The 21,723-nt window shown below is 39.5% G+C and overlaps 1 protein-coding gene and 1 long non-coding RNA gene across 4 annotated transcripts in view; one reads left to right on the top strand and one right to left on the bottom strand.

Moving 5' to 3' along the window:
• Positions 1–274: 274 nt before the first annotated feature.
• LOC115232503 (43 kDa receptor-associated protein of the synapse-like) overlaps positions 275–21,723 on the bottom strand; it is a 110,838-nt gene continuing 89,389 nt past the window's right edge. For all 3 annotated transcript variants that reach the window (XM_029802405.2, XM_036500684.1, XM_029802406.2), the window contains 5 exons: positions 11,536–11,634; positions 9,417–9,539; positions 7,561–7,614; positions 3,855–4,054; positions 275–487 (listed from right to left, as the gene is read on the bottom strand). In XM_029802405.2, the coding sequence (XP_029658265.1) occupies positions 382–487; positions 3,855–4,054; positions 7,561–7,614; positions 9,417–9,539; positions 11,536–11,634 (582 nt within the window). In that variant the 3' untranslated portion in view covers positions 275–381. The remainder of the gene's footprint in view (positions 488–3,854; positions 4,055–7,560; positions 7,615–9,416; positions 9,540–11,535; positions 11,635–21,723) is intronic.
• LOC118762184 lies at positions 8,672–10,613 on the top strand. The gene is made up of 3 exons (XR_004997961.1): positions 8,672–8,682; positions 9,575–9,585; positions 10,451–10,613. It is a non-coding gene; the product is annotated as an uncharacterized LOC118762184 (long non-coding RNA).

The raw sequence follows: 21,723 nt of genomic DNA, 5'->3' as shown, positions 1-21,723 counted from the left end.
AATATAAGGATCAAAGGCAGTGAGTGAAGATTTAATAAATTAAAGGCATTTTGGTAATTTTAAATAAACCCTTCCAATTAATTAGATGTAATATAGATTTCTTTCTTTGTGCATTTTGGAAAAATGGTTCAGAATTTTGGTGAATGACCAGAATTTTATTGTTTTTTGTTAATATTTTTTTGGATTTGTTATTGTTTTTTTTTAACTTGAAAATAATCTCATTTTTTTCTTTTTTCTTCTTTTTGTCATTTTCAATAATTAAAGAAATAATTCGTTTTTGGTTTTACTATAACAGTTTTATTGTAGTAATAATAATTATTATTATTAATATTGTCATCATCGTTAATTTTGTGTAGCATTAAATTATTGTTAATGTTAGTGTTACGCATAACACAATGGGTCAAGGAAAGATTTGCGTCGACAAGATGGACATGGCCGTTTCCGGTTGGATCTTCCAAGGGTAGAACGACTTAAATGACTAGCACATCTAAAGAAATAAAGAAAAAAAAGAGAGAAAATATATACTTATATTACATATATACACACATATCTATATATATATATATTTCTTTATTGCCCACAAGGGGCTAAACACAGAGGGGACAAACAAGGACAGACAAACGGATTAAGTTGGTTATATTGACCCCAGTGCATAACTGGTACTTATTTAATCAACCCCAAAAGGATGAAAGGCAAAGTCGACCTCGGCGGTATTTGAACTCAGAACGTAACGACAGACGAAATACCGATAAGCTTTTCGCTCGGCGTGCTAATGTTTCTGCCAGCTTGCCGTCTTCAATACACACATATCTATATATATACATGCAGATGCACGTATATATACATGTATGCACACAGACACATATAAAACATCGAATAGTGTGGTTGATCATGTGATCACAAAGGTACACACATATATATACATATATATATATATATTTCTTTACTACCCACAAGGGGCTAAACACAGAGAGGACAAACAAGGACAGACAAACGGATTAAGTCGATTACATCGACCCCAGTGTGCAACTGGTACTTAATTTATCGACCCCGAAAGAATGAAAAGCAAAGTCGACCTCGGCGGAATTTGAACTCAGAACGTAATGGCAGACGAAATACGGCCACGAATTTCGCCCGGCGTGATAACGTTTCTGCCAGCTCGCCGCCTTGTATATATACATATATATACATATATATAGTTATATACAAACACAAAGGTATATTTAACAGTGTTATTAGATTATAGTAATTGTTATTACTTCGTTTGAGAAACAAAGAGTCAATTAAATGGATTAATTATATTTGGAGCTCATTAAGCAATTGTTAATAAGACTCTTGAGAAAACCAAAGTAGAGAAAGTAAAATGGCCGTCGAGGATAATTACTTAGGGTATTGTAAGGAATCGTTGTGTATAGGCCAAATACTAATTACTTGTTGGCTTAGTGGTTAGGGGCACACCACTCGTGATCAAAAGATTGTGGTTTCAATTCATGGACAGGGTAGCATGTTGTGCTATTGCGCAAAACCCTTTCTTTTCATGTTGCTCCAGTCCACTCAGCTGGCCAGAATGAGTAATCCTGCAATGGACCAGGGGGTCTCATTCAAGGGGACAGTTATGATCTGAGTCACTTAGATACCATGGAAAACAAGTAACCGACCTTATGGGTCCTAAGACTCAAGACAATAATGCCCTGAGGTTAACGACATCAGGAAAGGGGAAGTAATAGAAGGTGGTGCTATCTCTAGTGACTGACAAAGATTGCCTCATTAACAGCCCCACCCCCGTTAGCCCCATGTTTTGTAGTCTAGTAAACATTAAAGAAACAAATAGATAAATGGTTCATGAGGGATGAGGTTGTGAACATCATCATCATCGTTTAACGTCCGTTTTCCATGCTGGCATGGGTTGGACGGTTCGAATGGGGTCTGGGAAGCCAGGAGGCTGCACCAGGCCCAAATCTGATCTGGCAGCGTTTCTACATCTGGATACCCTTCCTAACGCCAACCACTCCAAGAGTGTAGTGGGTGCTTTTTATGTGCTACTGACACAGGGGCCAGAGGAGCTGGCATCGACCACGATCGGTTGGTGCTTTTTACATGCCACTGGCACGGAAACCAGCCAAAGTGGCACTGGCATCAGCCAGCGGCACAACAAGTTTAGTTATGAATTTAGTTGATGGGTCAGAGGTAATCCCTAGAACTATTGGTAGTGAAGACACATGGCTAAGTGGTTTGGGTATTCAAATTATGAGTGTATGAGTTCAATTCCTGGTGGTGTGTTATGTCTTTGAACAATACACTTTATTACTCTAGTCCACTCAGTTGGCAAAAAAAGGAGTTGTACCCGTATTTCAAAGGGGCCAGTCTTGTCACATTCTGTGTCATGCTGAATCTCCCAGAGAACTATGTTAAGGGTACAGGAGTTCCAAGGTTTTGAGGAATGTGGGGCCATCTCTTGGCCACAATTGTTCCCAGGTCTACTCTGACATATTCATTTCATTTCATTAATGTCTTGTCCAGCCCACAAAGCTCTCTAACCTGTGTCCTGTCTCCATGGCAAATTTAATGAAATACAGTAGTAGCACCAGTTAGGGTTCCAGCTATGGGTCAATTAGTATGTAAACCTTCCATTTCAAACCTGGGCTACATCTGCTCTGACAATTGGTAGTGACTTGGTCAGTGGATCCTCTGTGATGGTTGACAATTGAGGGAGAAATTAGCTGCTATGGATCATACTATCCCAAAGTGTGTATGTGACTGGGAACCATAAGTGAACTTGTATTCCCATTGAAATTCCAAACATGAAACCTACCCCTCAACAGCAAGTGATGACTATGGTTACAGTGTCCACACTGTCCAATGTGCCAGCGTTTCCAGTGGGGCATTTGTTAAATTTGGAAGCTGGAATTTTGGTCCACAGGTAAAAGCATTACTTTGCTCAAGCAGGTACAAGTAAAGTGTGTTAAGGGTTTATTGGGGGTATGAAAGAAGACCAGGACTTGAGATATGGAAGGGTGCAACTAGAGGAATGAATTGCCAGGATGACCCAAAATGACAAGCAGAGTGTAATTTTTATGTTATCTGGGGAATCAAAGTAAATGCTGTGAAGGGCTAGTCACTTGAGTAGAAAGTGTGGACGGCAGTTTAAGGAGTTGTTGCTTTTGTGGGGTAACAAAAGGGTTCTTCTCGTCAGGCAAGATGCAGAGAGTTTGAAAAAAGTGTAAGAGCACCTGTCGAGGCCAAGAGCTGCACCAAGCTCCATTTGTCTGTTTCTACAGCTGGATGCCCTTCCTAATGGCAAATATTTTACAGAGTGTATTGGGTGGTTTTTTTTATGTGCTAGTAGGGTATTAAGAGCACCATCTGAGTGTGATTGTTACCAGAGCAGCTATCTGGCCTCCCTGCTGGTGGCACGTAAAAGACACCATTTGAGCGTGATCGTTACCTGCATCACCTTACTGGCACCTGTGCTGTTGGCATATGTAAAAGATTCGAGTGAGGTCGTTGGCAGTACCGCCTGAATGGCCCCGTGCCGGTGGCATGTAAAAGCACCCACTACACTCTCGGAGTGGTTGGTGTTAGGAAGGGCATCCAGCTGTAGAAACTTTGCCAGATCAAAATTGAAGTCTGGTGCAGCCATCTGGTTCGCCAGCCCTCAGTCAAATCGTCCAACCCATGCCAGCATGGAAAGCGGACGTTAAACGACGACGATGATGATGATGATGATGCATTGCATGTGGCACCAGCAGCGGTGCTTTTTAACTGGCACCCACATGCAAAAATACCCGAGTACAAATTAACAGACGAGGAAGGTGAGATGTGAATAAAGGAAAGAGAGAAAGTAGATTGTTCACCTGTTGTGTATAATATGGCCACATGAAAGATGATCAAGACGGGCTCGGACGTTACCAATTGTCTCACCACACACATCACACCTTAAGTCCATTTCTAGAATCAGCTGTTGGGCATATCGATCGTGGAGGGCAGATTTGTCTTTCTCATTTAGCCAGCCAAATAAGCCCTTTAAATTTTCATGACACTTCAACATTATCAACTGGTGGGGAAAAAAAAAATAAATAGAATTAATTAATTAATCAGTATGTAAATGATTCATAAAAAAGAAAAGAAAAAGTACCAAATTCCAGTTTACAGAGACAGTTATTTGGAAATGGGCCAACCCTTATCAGGCAGATCTATAATCAAAGAAATCCTGGTCTATACTAATGTAACCTTCCTCTTTTTATAGAAAGAGTAGGATATAATCTGAGAGAGATTTGACTGCTATTTCTAGCTTGTTGAGAGACCACATAGAGACTGCCTTGTTAGCAACTATATTTATAGATGTAGAGATGAGTGAATCTCAAAACGTTAAACCCATCTTTTGTTTCCTTTACTTTTCACATCAAAGGGAGAAGTTAGTTCTACCATTTAAAATCATAAATGCTAGATGAATCATAAATCCAAGAATTTCACTGTCAACACGTCTGCTTTCTTGAAAAGTGCCTTGTTCAGCTGAGTTGACAGCATTATCAACCAATGGGTTGACTGCCCAAAATTTGTCACCAAAACTGAACCAAGCCCAGATGTCTACCATACTCTGAACATCTTGCTTCCCTGAGAATGGACACAAAGCTCAGATGCCTGGCAGCCGACTTCGTAGACACCCACAAGATTATCCACCATCTTTACAACAACAATCTTGCGCACCTTTTTGAATTCCATACCTCAAACACCCATGGACATGCTTACAAAATCAAAAAACATCACAGCACCCCGATGACTTTTAGGAACATTTTTGCAATTCTTAGAACTGCAGAAGCATGGAATAAACTACCTGCATCAGTTGTCAGCTGTTGGGAACACCACATCCTTCAAATCTGCCATCCTTTCTGAAGTTCTCCAATAGTATAGAGGCATAGGAGCGGCTGTGTGGTAAGTACCCCGGTTGGACAGTTCGACCGGGGTCTGGGAAGCCAGGAGGCTGCACCAGGCTCCAGTCTTTTCTGGCAGTGTTTCTACGGCTGGATGCCCTTCCTAACGCCAACCACTCCACGAGTGTAGTGGTTGCTTTTTACGTGTCACCTGCACAGGTGCCAGGGGAGTCTGGCATCGGCCACGATCGGTTGGTGCTTTTAACGTTCCACCGGCACGGAAGCCAGCCAAAGCGGCGCCGGCAACGGCCACGTTTGGATGGTGCTTTTTATGTGCCACTGGCACAGAAGCCAGTCGAGGCGGCGCTGGCATCGGCGACGTTCGGATGGTGCTTTTTATGGCACAGAAGCCAGTCTCTAGTTATTAATAATATCATTATGATATTATTAATAACTAGAGACAGCTGGTGAAGCATGGTGTAACTGATGGCACTGGGGTGGGGTACCCTCCATAATAAGAGCCAACAAAAAGCCACACAATAGAATATTTCCAAGAACCAACAAATGCAGACAAAATCTTCAGGGCCATTTCGATGCCCATGGATGTAAACAGGGGTTTCTAACATTGATCCAAAGATACATGTTTAGTGGGATACGATATAATCAATTAAATCAACCCAATTTTATGACTGGTACATATAAATCTTATCACATCTAAGCATTTAAGCCCATGGGGGCCTCTATGTAAGTCACCTGGCCTAAAAGGATCTGACAAACCCTCAGTTCACATCAGGATACATTAAATAATGTATTCCTAGGTATACTAGGTCACTGAAAACTGATGGTGAAGGGACAAAATGCCTTTGACCAAAGATTTAATCCATCATCAAGGGTTGCCATGGATCTAAATAAGGATTATTCTAACAGTAAATATTATTGTTTTTTTTTTCTTTTACTTCTTTCAGTCTCATTAGACTGTGGCCATGCTGGGGCACTGCCTTGACAAGTGTTTAGTCATCTCCAGTACTTATGGTTTGGGTTTTTTAAAGTCTGGAACTCATTTTATCAGTTTCTTTTTTCTTTATGCTGAACTGCAAAGTTACGGGGATGATCCCCCCTCCCACCACCACCACTGCTTCATAACTAGATACAAAAGATATATTATTTGAAAGGGGCTTCTTTCAGCTTCTGTCAACCAGATCCACTTACAGAGCTTTGATCAGCCCGGGGCTATAGTAGAAGACACTTGCCCAAGGTGCCACACAATGGGACTGAACCCAGAACCGTGTGGTTGGTAAGCAAACTTCTTACCACACAGCTACGTCTCTGCCAGTTTTCAAACATTTTTTATAAAAAAGTCAGAAAATTAATGAAGAATGTAAACGAAGAAGATTGATCCAAATTATTTGAAGAAAACACTATTTTGCAAAAGACAAAATTCTTAGCTTCCAGCAGCCATTAAATGGAATGGTTGCAAGAGAGTAAAAGAGCAGCTTAAGCCTGGAAATACTCTGAAATGTCTAATCCTTTGGTTTTTCAGATTTCTCTGTTTTTTTGTAATCTTTATTTATTCACGCCAGCGCCGCCTCGACTGGCTTCCATGCCAGTGGCACGTAAAAAGCACCATCCGAATCGTGGCCAATGCCAGTGCCGCCTCGACTGGCTTCCGTGCCAGTGGCACGTAAAAAGCACCATCCGAATCGTGGCCAATGCCAGTGCCGCCTCGACTGGCTTCCGTGCTGGTTGCATGTAAAATGCACCAATCGACCGTGGCCGTTGCCAACCCCGTCTGGCACCTGTGCAGGTGGCACATAAAAAGCACTCACTACACTCACGGAGTGGTTGGCGTTAGGAAGGGCATCCAGCAGTACAAACTCTACCAGATCAGACTGGAGCCTGGTGTAGCCTTTCTGGCTTCCCAGATCCCCAGTCGAACCGTCCAACCCATGCTAGCATGGAGAACGGACGTTAAACGATGATGATGATGATGATTGGGTTGAATTAATCCTATATTATCCCAGTAATTGTTTATTTTTATAATGACATTGTAGGGTAGGTCTAAGAGGCTGGATCTGACCAGTTTGAACATAAAACAAATAAGAATATTTGGGAAGGAAATGGTCAGTTTAAATGCCAAAGGGTGGAAAGAAAGCAAGGTTTTGTATTAAACAATGAAATACCAGGGAAGTTAGGAAGGACACAATGGTAACGCGTGTTGTGTGTGTGTGTGTGTGTGTGTGCGTAGCGTGTGTGTGTAGTCTGTGCATGTAGTGTGCGTGTGTGTGTATGTGTAGTGTGTGTGTGATGTGTGTGTGTGTGTGTAGTGTGTGTAATGTGTGTGTGTGTGTATATGCAGTGTGTAGTGTGTGTGTATATGTAGTGTGTGTGTGTAGTGTGTATGTGTAGTGTGTGTGTGTGTGTGTAATGTGTGTGTGTGTGTGTAGTGTGTGTATGTATGTATGTGTAGCGTGTGTGTGTGTAGTGTGTGTGTGTATGTGTAGTGCATGTAGTGTGTGTGTGTGTAATGTGTGTATGTAGTGTGTGTATAGTGTGTGTGTGTATAGTGTGTGTGTGTGTGTGTGTGTAGCGTGTGTGTGTAGTGTGTAGTGTGTGTGTGCATAGTGTGTGTGTGTGTGTAATGTGTGTTTGCGTGTGATGGTGGGACAGAAAAAATGATTAAATTCTTTACTTTGCTTCCAATCGCTCGACTGGTATTTAAGGCCTTCAGGTTGAACTCAATTGCCTGGAGATAACAAAAAGAGAGAGAAAAAAAAAAAATGTCAAAGCTAGATTCAAATTCCATGACAAAAACACCAACATTTAACAACAAAGGGAAAAAGACAAAATTTAATTGGTGTAAAACATCGTTTCCTGTCCATGGCAAATTTTCTACGGTTGGATGCCTTTCCTGGTGCTAACCCTCACTGGTTTCCAAACATGGTAATAACTCTTTGTGACCAGATATGTTTTTATGGAAGATTGGAAATGAAGAACCCCACCTGTATAACAGTGACACTCTTTTACAGCTATCATACAATGTCAAGGCAAGGAGCTTGTAATACACATGCACACACACACACACACATACACACCTATCCGCCCTCTACAAAAATCGAGCTCACATCACATTGCAATGATAAGACAGAACTATTTCTCCTCAGCTTGCCTTTATCTCTTTAAACATCAAACCAAGACACATAAGAGAAGAGAAAGATCTCACAACACCCAAACAAGTCCTGGATGAATATTTCACTGACTGAGAATGCGTGGGCTAAGACTATGCGCCCTCATTGGTCAGTTAAAGTTGAGACAGTGTCACGTGACAACTTGCCGAGGCTGTCTGCTGGAGCCTAGCAGCAGGTATTTAAAGGGAAAAAAATTTGACAAGACAGTCAGTCGCCCGTTGACACTCATTGACGATACATCAAAGAGGCCAGGGAACAGAAGAAAGAAGACATGCACCCAACACCAAAGCTGAAGACACCTCCGAAAAGGGGTCCCCGCCACGTCAAAACAGTAGAAGAGTAGGGGCCGAAACCGGATGTGGTTCCTCCTGATGATGTCTTGAGCTAACTGGATCCTATAAAGGAGCTGTTGTGGTAGCAGACCACGAAACACGGTTGTAATTCCTGATAAACCACGAACACCTGGATATACCTCAGCAGATAATAACTCTTTTCTTGAATGGACTATGGTGGCCAAAGAACGACTAATATGAAACATCTGGTCTTTTCCAGGTGGTGCTATTATGCTAAATGTCACCTGGGCCAATACTGGCCAAAATTTATCTGTCTATCATCATGGGCTGTTCGTACACAGGTATCATACAATCTACCTTCGACTCTGAAGGAGAAGCCCTTTGCTACTAACAGGGTTTATAACTCTCTGAACATCGCCCAGCCTATTCATATTCTAGCACCTCCACTACTAACTTGGTCAACCAAATGACGGAAACTGTCTCCTACTTTTAAGGATTCTCCCTGGCATATGAGAGGGTCTATTTTTTGTACATAGAGAGGGTCTATTAATGTACCTGCACATCTGCCACAGGTAAAAGGTTACTTTCTGTATGTACCAGGCTTTCTGTAAGTACTGAGGGAGACTCATTTGACTGAAAAATTCAAGGTCGTGCCCCAGCATGGCCATAATCTAATGACTGAAACAGGTACAAAATGTGTGTGTGTGTGTGTGTGTGTTTTGGACTTCGTTTCAGTTTCCATTGACCAAATCCACTCAAGGCTTTAGTTGGCTTCAAGCTACAGTGGAAGACACTTGCCCAAAGTGCCATGCGGTGGGATTGAACCCAGAGCCATGTGGTTGGGAAGCAGACTTCTTAATCACACAACCACACTGGTACCAATAACTGTTAATCATTCATAAATAATACTTTTAGGATTTTCTGGCTTTTACGCTGGCATTTTTTTTAATATTTGTTGGCTTCCATAATATTTGGCAATATTGAAGAATTTGATGCAGAAGAAATTTTATAAAAATAAAAAAAAATGCTGTTAAAACAGATATATAAATAAATAAATAAAAACTCACTGAACGGAAATTTCTTTGAGATGCTGCTGTGTCTGCCAATCCTTGAAATGCTTCTGCTTCTCCTGACCGAAATCCAATTTCAGACAGAATAGATAAAGCACATTCAAACCGAGGTACTGAACGCTAAACGAAAAAAAAAATAAAATAAACAGAACAAGAATTTACAACAGTCAATGAATGAAGTCTATGACTCTAAGACTATATTATCTAATGTGTCCTTCCTTTATTTAAGACTAGCAGTATCACCCAACGTTGCTCAGGTTTGTTTCGACCCTTTAGAATTGGAATTTTTGAAAAGTAAAAATTTTGCATTATGTAGCTTGTTATTCTCTTTAAGTGAACATTTTTCTGGTTGAAATACACCGAAAAATGGCGACACAGCAGTCAAAAAATCGTAAAAAATAGGGATTTTCATAGAAAAATAAGCACCTTTTTCATGTAAATAATTTTTGGTGTTAACATGGTCCGATTTGAAGGAAGAGCAAGCCTTCTATCATACTCTCAATTTTGGTCAACTTGCGCCGCAGGGTCTCGGAGGAGATAGTGTTAGTTGAAGGCTACCAAACCTGCCACACACAGACAACTTCAGCTTTATATAGAGAGAGATGATAGGGTTGTAGTGGATTTGAAACTGAATCACTATGTAGCCAAGTAGGTATCACGACTAAGCCACAGCAGTTTCATGTGATCGGCCAATTAACCGACCAATCAGCATCAAGCTATCAAGTGATTTGATTTTCTGAGACTTTCTCATTGAGCCCCATATAAAGGTGCCTTTTAGTGGTAATCCCAGAATGTTGAGATAACCACTTGATGTCTCCAGTCTCATCCACCACCAGCCAATAGCAGAGAGAAGACACAGATTTTGTCACCACAAATATATTGCAGCTATTTCCCAGTTGTGATGGGCCAGCCGTGGATTGCTATATCAGTTAAATTGTCGTAGATCCCAACAGTATGTCTCTCTCTCCTGTTGTGCAATTGTCACAGTTTCTGATAAAGGAACAACACAGAAAACACCATCTGCAGTAAAGAAATTCTCTGTTAACCCTTTCGTCACTGTATTTCTGTTCAGATGCTCTGTGTTTTCTTTCAATTTACTTTAAATATAACAAAGAATTTAGTAAAACAACTTGGTTATCATTCAGCTAGTGTTAGGGACATAAATTGTGACTAAGGTTTGGTTGAAGATTTTAATTCAAAACTTTAAAAAAACAAAACATTTGTATTACAGAGCCAGAGCTGGTTTCTGCCGGGTTGGTAACGAAAGGGTTAATGTTCACAAGTGTTGCTTATTACTTCTACATACAACCCTAGAAATACATTGAATGGCTTGACAGGAACTGGCAAATACACCAGCTTCCATAGCCTGTTTTGGTTTGGTTTCTATGGTTGGATGCCCTTCTTAATGTCAACCACTCCACAGAGTGTACTGGGTGCTTTTTATGTGGCATCATCACCCACACCAATGCTTTTTACACGGTACCATGGTTTTAGGATCCCAATTCTGTTGTGGGAGGCAGGTTTTCCCAAGTACAGTAATAAGTCATGATGTCAATTTCTTTAACTAAAACACCCTTTAAGGCAGTGCTCCAGCATGGCTGCAGTTAAATGACTGATACAAGTAACAGAAAAGCACCCACTACACTCACGGAGTGGTTGGCATTAGGGAGGGCATCCAGCTGTAGAAACTCTGCCAGATCAAGATTGGAGCCTGGTGCGGTTGTCTGGTTCGCCAACGCTCAGTCAAAATCATCCAACCCATAGCAGCATGGAAAGTGGACGTTAAACGATGATGGCGATGAGTAATGATTATGATTGATTATATATGAGTCTTTAACCCTTTTGATACCAACCAGCCTGAGTGAGTCTCCCACACACCACCACCACCACCTCATTCCATGATATCAATTTTAGGTTTTAAAATTATCTAAACAAAATGCCTCCATCAAAATTCCAAGTTAATTTATGCTAATACCAGCTGGATTATGACAAAATTACGAAATTTTTTGTTACTTCCAAAATTGACACAAAATAAAAGTAATGTGTTTTCCAAAAGAAATATGGTAACAAAAGGGTTAAAGTGATCAAAATGATGAGAAAGAAAGACGTTACTCACATCTATATCATTGTTGCTATTGTGTATCTTGGCAAATGTGATGAGGCATTTTCCCTGCAGTAAGCGGTCACTATGTTTTAACGCTAACCTCATGGCCTCCTGAAATGATAACAAGAAAAAGAATACATGTAATATCACCGTGACCGACCAGGCTATCAGATGTTGCTACACATCGCTGGTCACAATGTGCTTCACATTGTTTTAGCCTTCAAATGACACCACCCCGCTGGCTAAGCGAGCAGGCCAACAGAAGAAAGAGTGAAAGAAAGTTGTTGGCGAAAGGGTACAGCAGGGATTGCTACCACCCCCTGCTGGAGCCACGTGGAGCTTTAGGTGTTTTCGCTCTATAAACACTCGCAATGCTCAGTCTGGGAATCGAAACTGCGATCCTACAACTGTGAGTCCGCTGCCCTAAACACTGGGCCATTGCGCCTCTACATATGTAATATATACATATATATATTAAGCATATAAAATACATCATCATCAGAATATACAGGGTTGCCCAAAGGTAGGTTTACAGTTATCACGTAGGCACTTTAAATTTCTTTCAAAACATTTTATTACATTTAAATTTCTATCTTACAATTAACTAAATTATACTAGAATAATGGGTTTTTTTTATATCATATCTTTTTTATTGTCAAGATTTAAACTTAATATATGAATGCGAAAGAGATAGTTGAATAACTGTAAACCCACTTTTGGGCCACCCTGTATTTATTATGTTTTAAAACAGTTTGGTTCAGGTCCTGTGACTTAAGTTTTGCAGGCTTCTTGCAGAACCTTAGCTCATTCAAGTTCAGTTAATCCATTATCCGAGCCTGAATGAGTTAAGTTTTTCTAAGAAGGCTCTGAAACAAAGTCACATGGAGCTAAATCAAGGTATTTTAAATAATCAATAATCCCAACTGGGGTCACCAAACAGTGTGAAATTAGCAACGGAACTTGAGGTGATCCAGTGAAGCTACACAAAGGTCGACACAATGCAACACATTAATCGTCTGGAAGCCGTTCAGCAACGTGCAACCAAGAGAATACCCTCCATCAGGCATTTTCCATATTCTGAACGCCTTACTTCTTCCCTAGGCATGGATACATTGAAACTCCAACGTCTGGCAGCTGACTTGGCAGACACCCATAAGATTATTAACCATCTTAAAAACAATAACTCTGAGCACCTTTTCAAACTCCACCTGTCTAACACCCGTGGACATGTTTACGAAGTCAGAAAACAGCACAGCTCCTTCCATGACTTTCAGAAACATTTTTTCACGTTAAAAGTTGCTGAAGCATGGAACAAACTGCCGGCATCAGTTGTTGGTTGTCGGAGCACTGCATCCTTCAAAACTTCCATGCTTCCTGAGATTCGCCAACACTACACCTGATTTTCTCCCCTCCATACACACAAGCAAGCATGTATCTGACTCATACACTGTTGACTTCCCAGACATTTTTACATCACTGCATATGCTTTATACGCACTTTTTGACAAGTTGTGGTGCACCTGAGCACTGTATACAATAATTTCATTATTATTATTACTATATATCTGCTACTAGGAGAGACTGAAAGAGCTAAGACACAACTACCTGAAGCAAAGGCAGAAAAGAGATACAGTAATATATATCTGGAAATCCTAAAAAGAAAACTTTGGCATTGTCAGCTACATAAAGAGCAGGACGGGGCATCACTGCACGGCACCAATAACCCCAACATTGCCACCAGGATACAGAACCAGATACTTCAACAGCTTGGGCTTCAAGGGCCCACAGCTCTTCAGTATCCTCCCACAAAGCCTGAGGGACCTGCATGGCATGCATGTAGGCCTTTTCAAAACAAAACTGAATCTCCTTCTGTCAAGAGTTCTGGATGGACCAACCTCAAGGCAAGAAACACAAATGAGGTCAGCAATGTCAAACTCCCTCGTCTGCCGAATGCCACACATCAGAAGTGGTTTAGTGAAAGTCTGGGTAAAGTAAATGCTGCTGCCCCAGCATGGCCACAGTTCTTGGACTGAAACTTATAAAAACAAAAAAGGTAGTTTGTGCTAAATATGTTGAGTGCCTTTTTCTTTTGCTTGTCCACTCACTCATGAGTCTGTGTATATATATTCTTTTATGTTTCAGTCATTTTGACTGTGGCCAATGCGGAGCACCACCTTTAGTCGAGCAAATCGACCCGAGGACTTATTCTTTGTAAGCCTAGTACTTATTCTATCAGCCTTATTCTATTGGTGTACACAGAATTCATACAAAACTTCCTCAGCTAATCAGGTGCAAGTACACGATGGCCATTGCTGGATGGCATTTATATAAAGATATGTTTGTGAAACAAGGTGGCCGGCAGAATTGTTAGCATGCTGGATGAAATGCTTAGCAGTATTTCGTCTGACTTTACGTTCCGAGTTCATACCTTGCTTTTCATCCTTTTGGGGGTCGATAAATTAAGTACCAGTTGCGTACTGGTGTTGATCCAATCGACTGCCCCCATCCCCTCCCCCAAAATTTCGGGCCTTGTGCCTAGAATAAAAAAGAATATATATACATAAAAATAATAATGAAATTATTGTATACAGTGCTCAGGTGCAGCACATGAAACACTCAGCAATTAACAGCTGATGTTAATGCACAGAAACACTTGTTGGGATATGGATTAAAGCCCGTTCATTCCATCTTCTTGTATCATAACACACACACACACACACACACAGACACACACACACACACACACACACACACACACAGCAGCATGGCAAATGCTTTTTACATATTGTAGGCTGATTATATTCAACTTTCTGATAACCATTCAACCATGAAGTAAAAGTTTAAAGTGTTGCCAGCCAGGCAGACTAAAACAGTATTACTATTATTATTAATTATCATTATTATTATTACTATTATTATTATCATTATGATTATGATTATTATTATTATTATTATTACTATTATTATTATAAATTATCATTAATAAATTAATTATCATTATTATTATTATTATTATTATTATCATTATGATTGTTATTATTATTATTAATTATCATTATTATTATTGCTATTATGATTATCATTATTATTATTATCATTATTATTATTATCATTATTATTATCATTATGATTATCATTATGATTATCATTATTATTATTATTATTATGATTATTATTATTATTATTATTAATTATCATTATTATTATTGCTATTATTATTATCATTATGATTATCATTATTATTAATTATCATTATTATTATTACTATTATTATTATTACTATTATTATTATCATTATGATTATCATTATTATTATTATTATTATTACTATTATTATTATTAATTATCATTAATAAATTAATTGTCATTATTATTATTATTATTATCATTATGATTATTATTATTATTATTAATTATCATTATTATTATTGCTATTATTATTATCATTATGATTATCATTATTATTATTATCATTATGATTATCATTATTATCATTATGATTATTATTATTATTATTAATTATCATTATTATTATTGCTATTATTATTATCATTATGATTATCATTATTATTATTATCATTATTATTATCATTATGATTATCATTATGATTATCATTATGATTATTATTATTATTATTATCATTATGATTATGATTATTATTATTATTATTATGATTATCATTATGATTATTATGATTATCATTATGATTATTATTATTATATACATTGTGTTCATAAACACAAAGGCCACAGAAGAATCTGAAGTTCCCTTAAGTTGTTTTTCAGTATTTTGAAAATACTTAAATTCATAGTCATTGTACTTTTTGTGTATACACACACACACACACACACACACATAATGTACGTGTGTGTGTGTTGTAAAATATACATGCATGCATATGTGAGTGTGCATATGTATATGTATGTATATAGCTTGCATCTATATATAGAATTTGTATACATACATACATACAGTTCACTTCACTTGGGCACAAATATACAGATTTATTACTACCAATCCTATGACTTGAACCAATCCTATGAATGGCACCTGGCAGATGCCAGGACCCCTGGACTGGTGGTACGTAAAAAGCACTATTCGAATCGTGGCTGATGCCAGTGCCACCTCAATTGGCTTCCGTGCCAGTGGCACGTAAAAATGGCATGTAAAAAGCACCATCCGAACGTGGCCGATGCCAGTGCCGCCTCGACTGGCTTCCGATCCGGTGGCACATAAAATGTACCAATCCGACCGTGGCCGCTGCCAGCCTCGCCTGGCACCTGTGCAGGTGGCATGTAAAAAGCACCCACTACACTCACGGAGTGGTTGGCGTTAGGAAGGGCATCCAGCTGTAGAAACATTGCCAGATAAGACTGGAGCCTGGTGCAGCCTTCTGGCTTCCCAGATCCCCGGTCGAACCGTCCAACCCATGCTAGCATGGAGAACGGACTTAAACGATGATGATGATTGCATTGTTTTATGTCTGTTGTACCACATGCTCAAAGTTTGAATACTACACAACACAACACAAACACAATGAAACACAACAACACAAACACCACACGAACAATACAAACACAAACTGAATACAAATATAACGCAACACAAACGCTACACAACGCAATGCAAGACAAACACAACACAACACAGTGCACACACAACAAACACAGGCATCTGTACAGGTGTCTAATTGCCTGCATACACATACAGGTGTATACACACATTCTTATGCATGCATAACTCTTTTATCTTTTACTTGTTTCAGTCATTAAACTGTGGCCATACTGGGGCACGACCATGAAAACTTTTTTGTTGAACAAATCGACCCCAGGACTTTTTTTTTTTTTTTTAAGCCTGAAACTTATTTTATCAGTCTCTTTTTTTTTTTTTTTTTACTGAATTGTCAAGTTACAGGGATGTAAACAAACCGATATCAGTTGTCAAGTGTTGATGGGAGACAAAGGCAAACACAGACTCGCAAATACATACATACATACATAGACATGGTTATATATTAAACTTATAAACAAGGGTATCTAAGAGATACCTTCATGCTTGAAATAGCAGTCAAAACCTGACTATAAAACCACATCAAGTCTTCAATACAGCACAAAGTAAAAAGACAAAAGACAAATAAAGAAACTAGTAAAAATTGGATAATTCCAGACCCGGGATTTCTGGGTTTTAACTGCTATTTCAAGCTTGGTGGTGTCTCTTAGATACCCTTATTTATAGTTTTAATAATTATTATAACCTTTAAGGTTTTTCCCTTCCCATGCTGACGCTAGATTTGGCCACTATTCAAAATAATGATCTTATCCTTATATATATATATAATATATATATATATAGTGTGTGTGTGTGTATATGTATGTATGTATGCACACATACATGAGTAATCACAAAGTGGGAAAAAAATAGTATTCGAATACCTAAGGTAGAGTAGTATGCTTTTTTATTAAAGCTGCAAAACCATCACAAAAACTGCTACTCAGAGTTTTACGTTTCCATTCGTCAGACAATTGTGATCAAGGTGTGTGTGTGTGTGTGTGTGTGTGTATATATATATATATATATGATGGGTTTCTTTCAGTTTCCATCAACCAAATCCACTCAAAAGGCTTCAGTCAGCCCAAGGCAAGTGGCATGAAATGAACCTGAAACCATGAGGTTGGGAAACGAACTTCTTACCACACACCCACACCTGCTCAATTATACACACACACACACATATATATATGTATATATATATATATATAATATATATATATATATATATATATATATATAATATATAATATCAGGGTAAACAAATTTTAGAATTTTTACTACTAGGCGCGGGAGTGGCTGTGTGGTAAGTAGCTTGTTTACCAACCACATGGTTCCGGGTTCAGTCCCACTGTATGGCACCTTGGGTAAGTGTCTTCTATTATAGCCTCGGGCCGACCAAAACCTTGTGAGTGGATTTGGTAGACGGAAACTGAAAGACGCCTGTCGTATATATGTATATATATATATGTGCGTGTATGTTTGTCCCCTTAGCATTGCTTGACAACCGATGCTGGTGTGTTTATGTCCCCGTTACTTAGCAGTTTGGCAAAAGAGACCGATAGAATAAGTACTGGGCTTACAAAAGAATAAGTCCCGGGGTTGAGTTGCTCGATTAAATGCGGTGCTCCAGCATGGCCGCAGTCAAAAGACTGAAACAAGTAAAAGAGTACCAGTGGCCTAGTATGTAGAAAAATTAGCCAATAGACTATATATTATTCATATACACAGTGTATATTTAAACACATAAGAGGTATCCGTCGTGGGACACCTGGCATGCTAGAAGGAACAGCCAAAATCAAACCACTATTAGGAATAAATTTCGAAGGGAATGAAAAACAAAAACATTTACCATCCATCCCCTGGACCACGGTTTCTGACTTTATATTAACAAATAAAATAATTATTCTATTTGCTATATATAACATAATATAAGGTCAGAAACCATGGCCCAGGAGATAGATGATAAATGTTTTTGTTTTTCATTCCCTTCAAAATTTATTCCTAATAGTGGTTTGGATTTTGGCTGTTCCTTCTAGCATGCCAGGTACCCCATGATGGATACCTCTTATGTTTTTAAATGTACACTGTGTATATGAATAATATATAGTCTATTGACTAATTTTTATACCTGCTAGGCCACTGGTAGTAAAAATTTCTAAAATTTTTCTTACCCTGATATTATTATTTTATATATATATATATATATATATATATATATATATAGATTCAGATGAATATGGTACTTAAGATGAGGTACCAGAATTTGGTATGGTATTATCCATATGCTCACACACAAATAATAGAATTCGATAAAAATGATAAAAAGAAAGCAGTGACACACAAAAGAAAAACAACGAAATGAAAAGCATCCCTCTCTCCCCTTATTCGCACGAAAACACGATGAAGGAATGGAATATCTTGAATAACAGGGGTGTTTGTGAGATTTGTGTTGTTAGATAAGCTACTGGAACTAGCTTTTATTAAGAAGAACCCCAAAAATTCTATTTGCAGGAGCTATTGGCAAAGTGCCAGGCCCTCTTTAGAAAGAATGCTACCATGTGTGCATGCATGCAAACAAATGCACTTTGTGTGTGTGTGTGTATGAGTGAGGTGCATGTGTTTGCATGTACAGTATATATGTGTGTGTATGTGTGTTTGTGTGGCTACGTGTGTGTATGTGTGTGGCCACCAAAGTTTGTGCATGTGGCACAATAGTTGTACAACAGTGCAATGATATTAATAGTACATGTGTGGCTGTGCCTCTGTGGCTTTGTGCAATTATACGGCATCTTTCTATATATAGAGGTATGCCGTATAACATACACATATTTGTAGAGCCACACGTGCACATACACATACAAAGTAAATAACTGCAGCTACATTTTTGTACACCTACAACAATGTGTGTGTCTGTATGTGTGCGTGTGTGTGAATATATACACATACATTCATATGTACCCATATACATACGTGCATACATTCATGTGTACACATACATACATGCATAGAAACATCATGATTGCCTCATCTTGTCAGTTGCCAGCCCTTTCACATTCAGCCGGATTGTTCTGATATACTTTCATCCTTGCCTCTTCATAATCATCGTTTAACGTCCGTTTTCCATGCCAGCATGGGTTGGACAGTTCGACTGGGGTCTGGCAATATCCAATTAGGAAGGGCATCCAACTGTAGAAACCATGTCACAACAGACAGTTGGAGTTTGGACAGCCCCTGTCAAACCATCCAACCCATGCCAGCATAGAAAATAGACATCGAATGATGATGATGTGCAGAAATACACTGCCATGGGGTTTATATTAACCACTCTCAGAATGGTTGGCGTTAGGAAGGGCATCCAGCAGTAGAAACTCTGCCAGATCAGACTGGAGCCTAGTGCAACCTCCTGGTTTTCCAGCCCTCAGTCAAACAGTCCAACCCATGCCAGCATGGAAAGCAGATGTTAAACGACAATGATGATGATGATATATGTGGCTGTGTGGTAAGAAGCTCACTTCCAAACCCCATGGTTCCAGGTTCAGTCTCACTGAGTGGTACCATGTCTCACTGAGTGTTTTCTACTATAGCCTCAGGCTGACCAAAGCCTCATGAGTGGATTTGGTAGACGGAAACTGAAAGAAGTCTGTCGTATGAATATGTGTGTGTGTGTGTGTGTGTGTGTTTGTATGTCTGCGTTTTTCCCCCCACCATCACTTCACAACTGATGTTGGTGTGTTTACATCCCATAACTTAGCAGTTTGGCAAAAAGACTGACAGAATAAGTACTTGGCTTACAAAGAATAAGTCCTGGGGTCAATATATTTAACTAAAAACGGTGCTCCAGCATGACCACAGTCAAATAACTGAAACTAATAAAAGAATAAATATACACATACACATGATGGGCTTCTTTCAGTTTCCGTCTTCCAAATCCACTCACAAGGCTTTGGTCGGCCCAAGGCTATGGTAGAAGACACTTGCCCAAGGTGCCACGCAGTGGGACTGAACTCGGAACCATGTGGTTGGTAAGCAAGCTACTTACCACACAGCCACTCCTGCACCTTTGTTTACTCCTCTCTACATACATTTATATACACTTGGCCACATGTGTGTGTTTGCATGTTGAAATATATAACATTTGAATCATTATAGCCCTAGGCAAGCGTGCACAGTGAACGCATGTGGCCTAGCATTTGCAGTATTTGGCTCAGGAGCACAAAAATGTGCATTTAATTCCTGGCCTAGATTGTGTGTTGTGTGCTTGAGCAAGGCACTTCACTCCACATCACTCCAGCTAACTCAGCTGAATGACTGCTAGTGCAGCCCTTTCCTTCTCCACATCCTTAATTTTCCCCTGGGTCAAGGATGAGAGGACCAAGAAGGGGATCCCTGTCTGCCCTCAAAAACATGGCCACTGAAACTAATAAGTGAAACACGGTAATGCTGCCAGGTCCTAACTGCTCGTGAGTGAGGGCTGACTGCATTCTAGATTCATAAATATGGGTGTGTGTGTGTGTATGTTTACATGTGCATGTGTGTCTATGTATGTATATATGCATGTGGTGTTCTCTAAAAGATTGGTATGTTGATGAGGCTACAAGGAAAGAGTGAAAATATGTAACATTTTGGGCAGTTCATGCAGTTAGCACACACACACACACACACCACAAAGTTGCTGCAAAGAAAAATTATTGACTGCTGAACTTCAGGTAAATATAATGGTGGAGGCGCAATGGCCCAGTGGTTAGGGTAGCGGACTCGCGGTCATAGGATCGCGGTTTCGATTCCCAGACCGGGCATTGTGAGTGTTTATTGAGCGAAAACACCTAAAAGCTCCACGAGGCTTCGGCAGGGGGTGGTGGTGATCCCTGCTGTACTCTTTCACCACAACTTTCTCTCACTCTTACTTCCTGTTTTTGTTGTACCTGTATTTCAAAAGGGCCGGCCTTGTCACTCTCTGTGTCACGCTGAATATCCCCGAGAACTACGTTAAGGGTACACGTGTCTGTGGAGTGCTCACCCACTTACACGTTAATTTCACGAGCAGGCTGTTCCGTTGATTCGGATCAACTGGAACCCTCGTCGTCGTAACCGACGGAGTGCTTCCAATCCAAAATATAATGATGATGATGATAAGGAGGAGGAGGAGGAAGTAATGAAGGGCAAAGGAAATTAAAGAGAGAGAAAGAAATGAAGTTAAATATCTCCCATTAAAGAGAAAAAAGAACTGTTACAATATTGTAGACACGGGGAGGGAGGGGAGAAGTAGGAGAGAGAAAAGAAGCATAGTTTATGAATATCATCATCATCATCGTCGTCATCATTTCATGTCCTTTTTTTTTCCATGCCGGAATGGCTTGGATGGTTTGACAGGAACAGACAAGCCAGAGGGCGACACTGCATCACAATGTCTGCTTTGATGTGGATTCTACAGCTGGATGCCCTTCCAGGTGCCAACCACTCCACAGTGTGCTGTAGGTACTTTTTATTGTGGCACCAGCACTGGTGAGGTTACCAAATACCTGTAAATACCTGTAAGGCAAAACTTCTTAACTTAGTGGGGCATAATGTGGAAAGAGAGAGAGAGCCTTGAAGTCAAGGTTTAAGGCAAATGTGAGATAGAGAAATAGGAAAGAAGAAACAGAAAAGGTG

This window comes from Octopus sinensis, linkage group LG2 (genome assembly GCF_006345805.1).
Source record: "Octopus sinensis linkage group LG2, ASM634580v1, whole genome shotgun sequence".
NCBI lineage: Eukaryota > Metazoa > Mollusca > Cephalopoda > Octopoda > Octopodidae > Octopus > Octopus sinensis.
The sequence above is the reverse complement of the archived record's forward strand: the minus strand, read 5'-3'. Positions and strand labels throughout refer to the sequence as shown.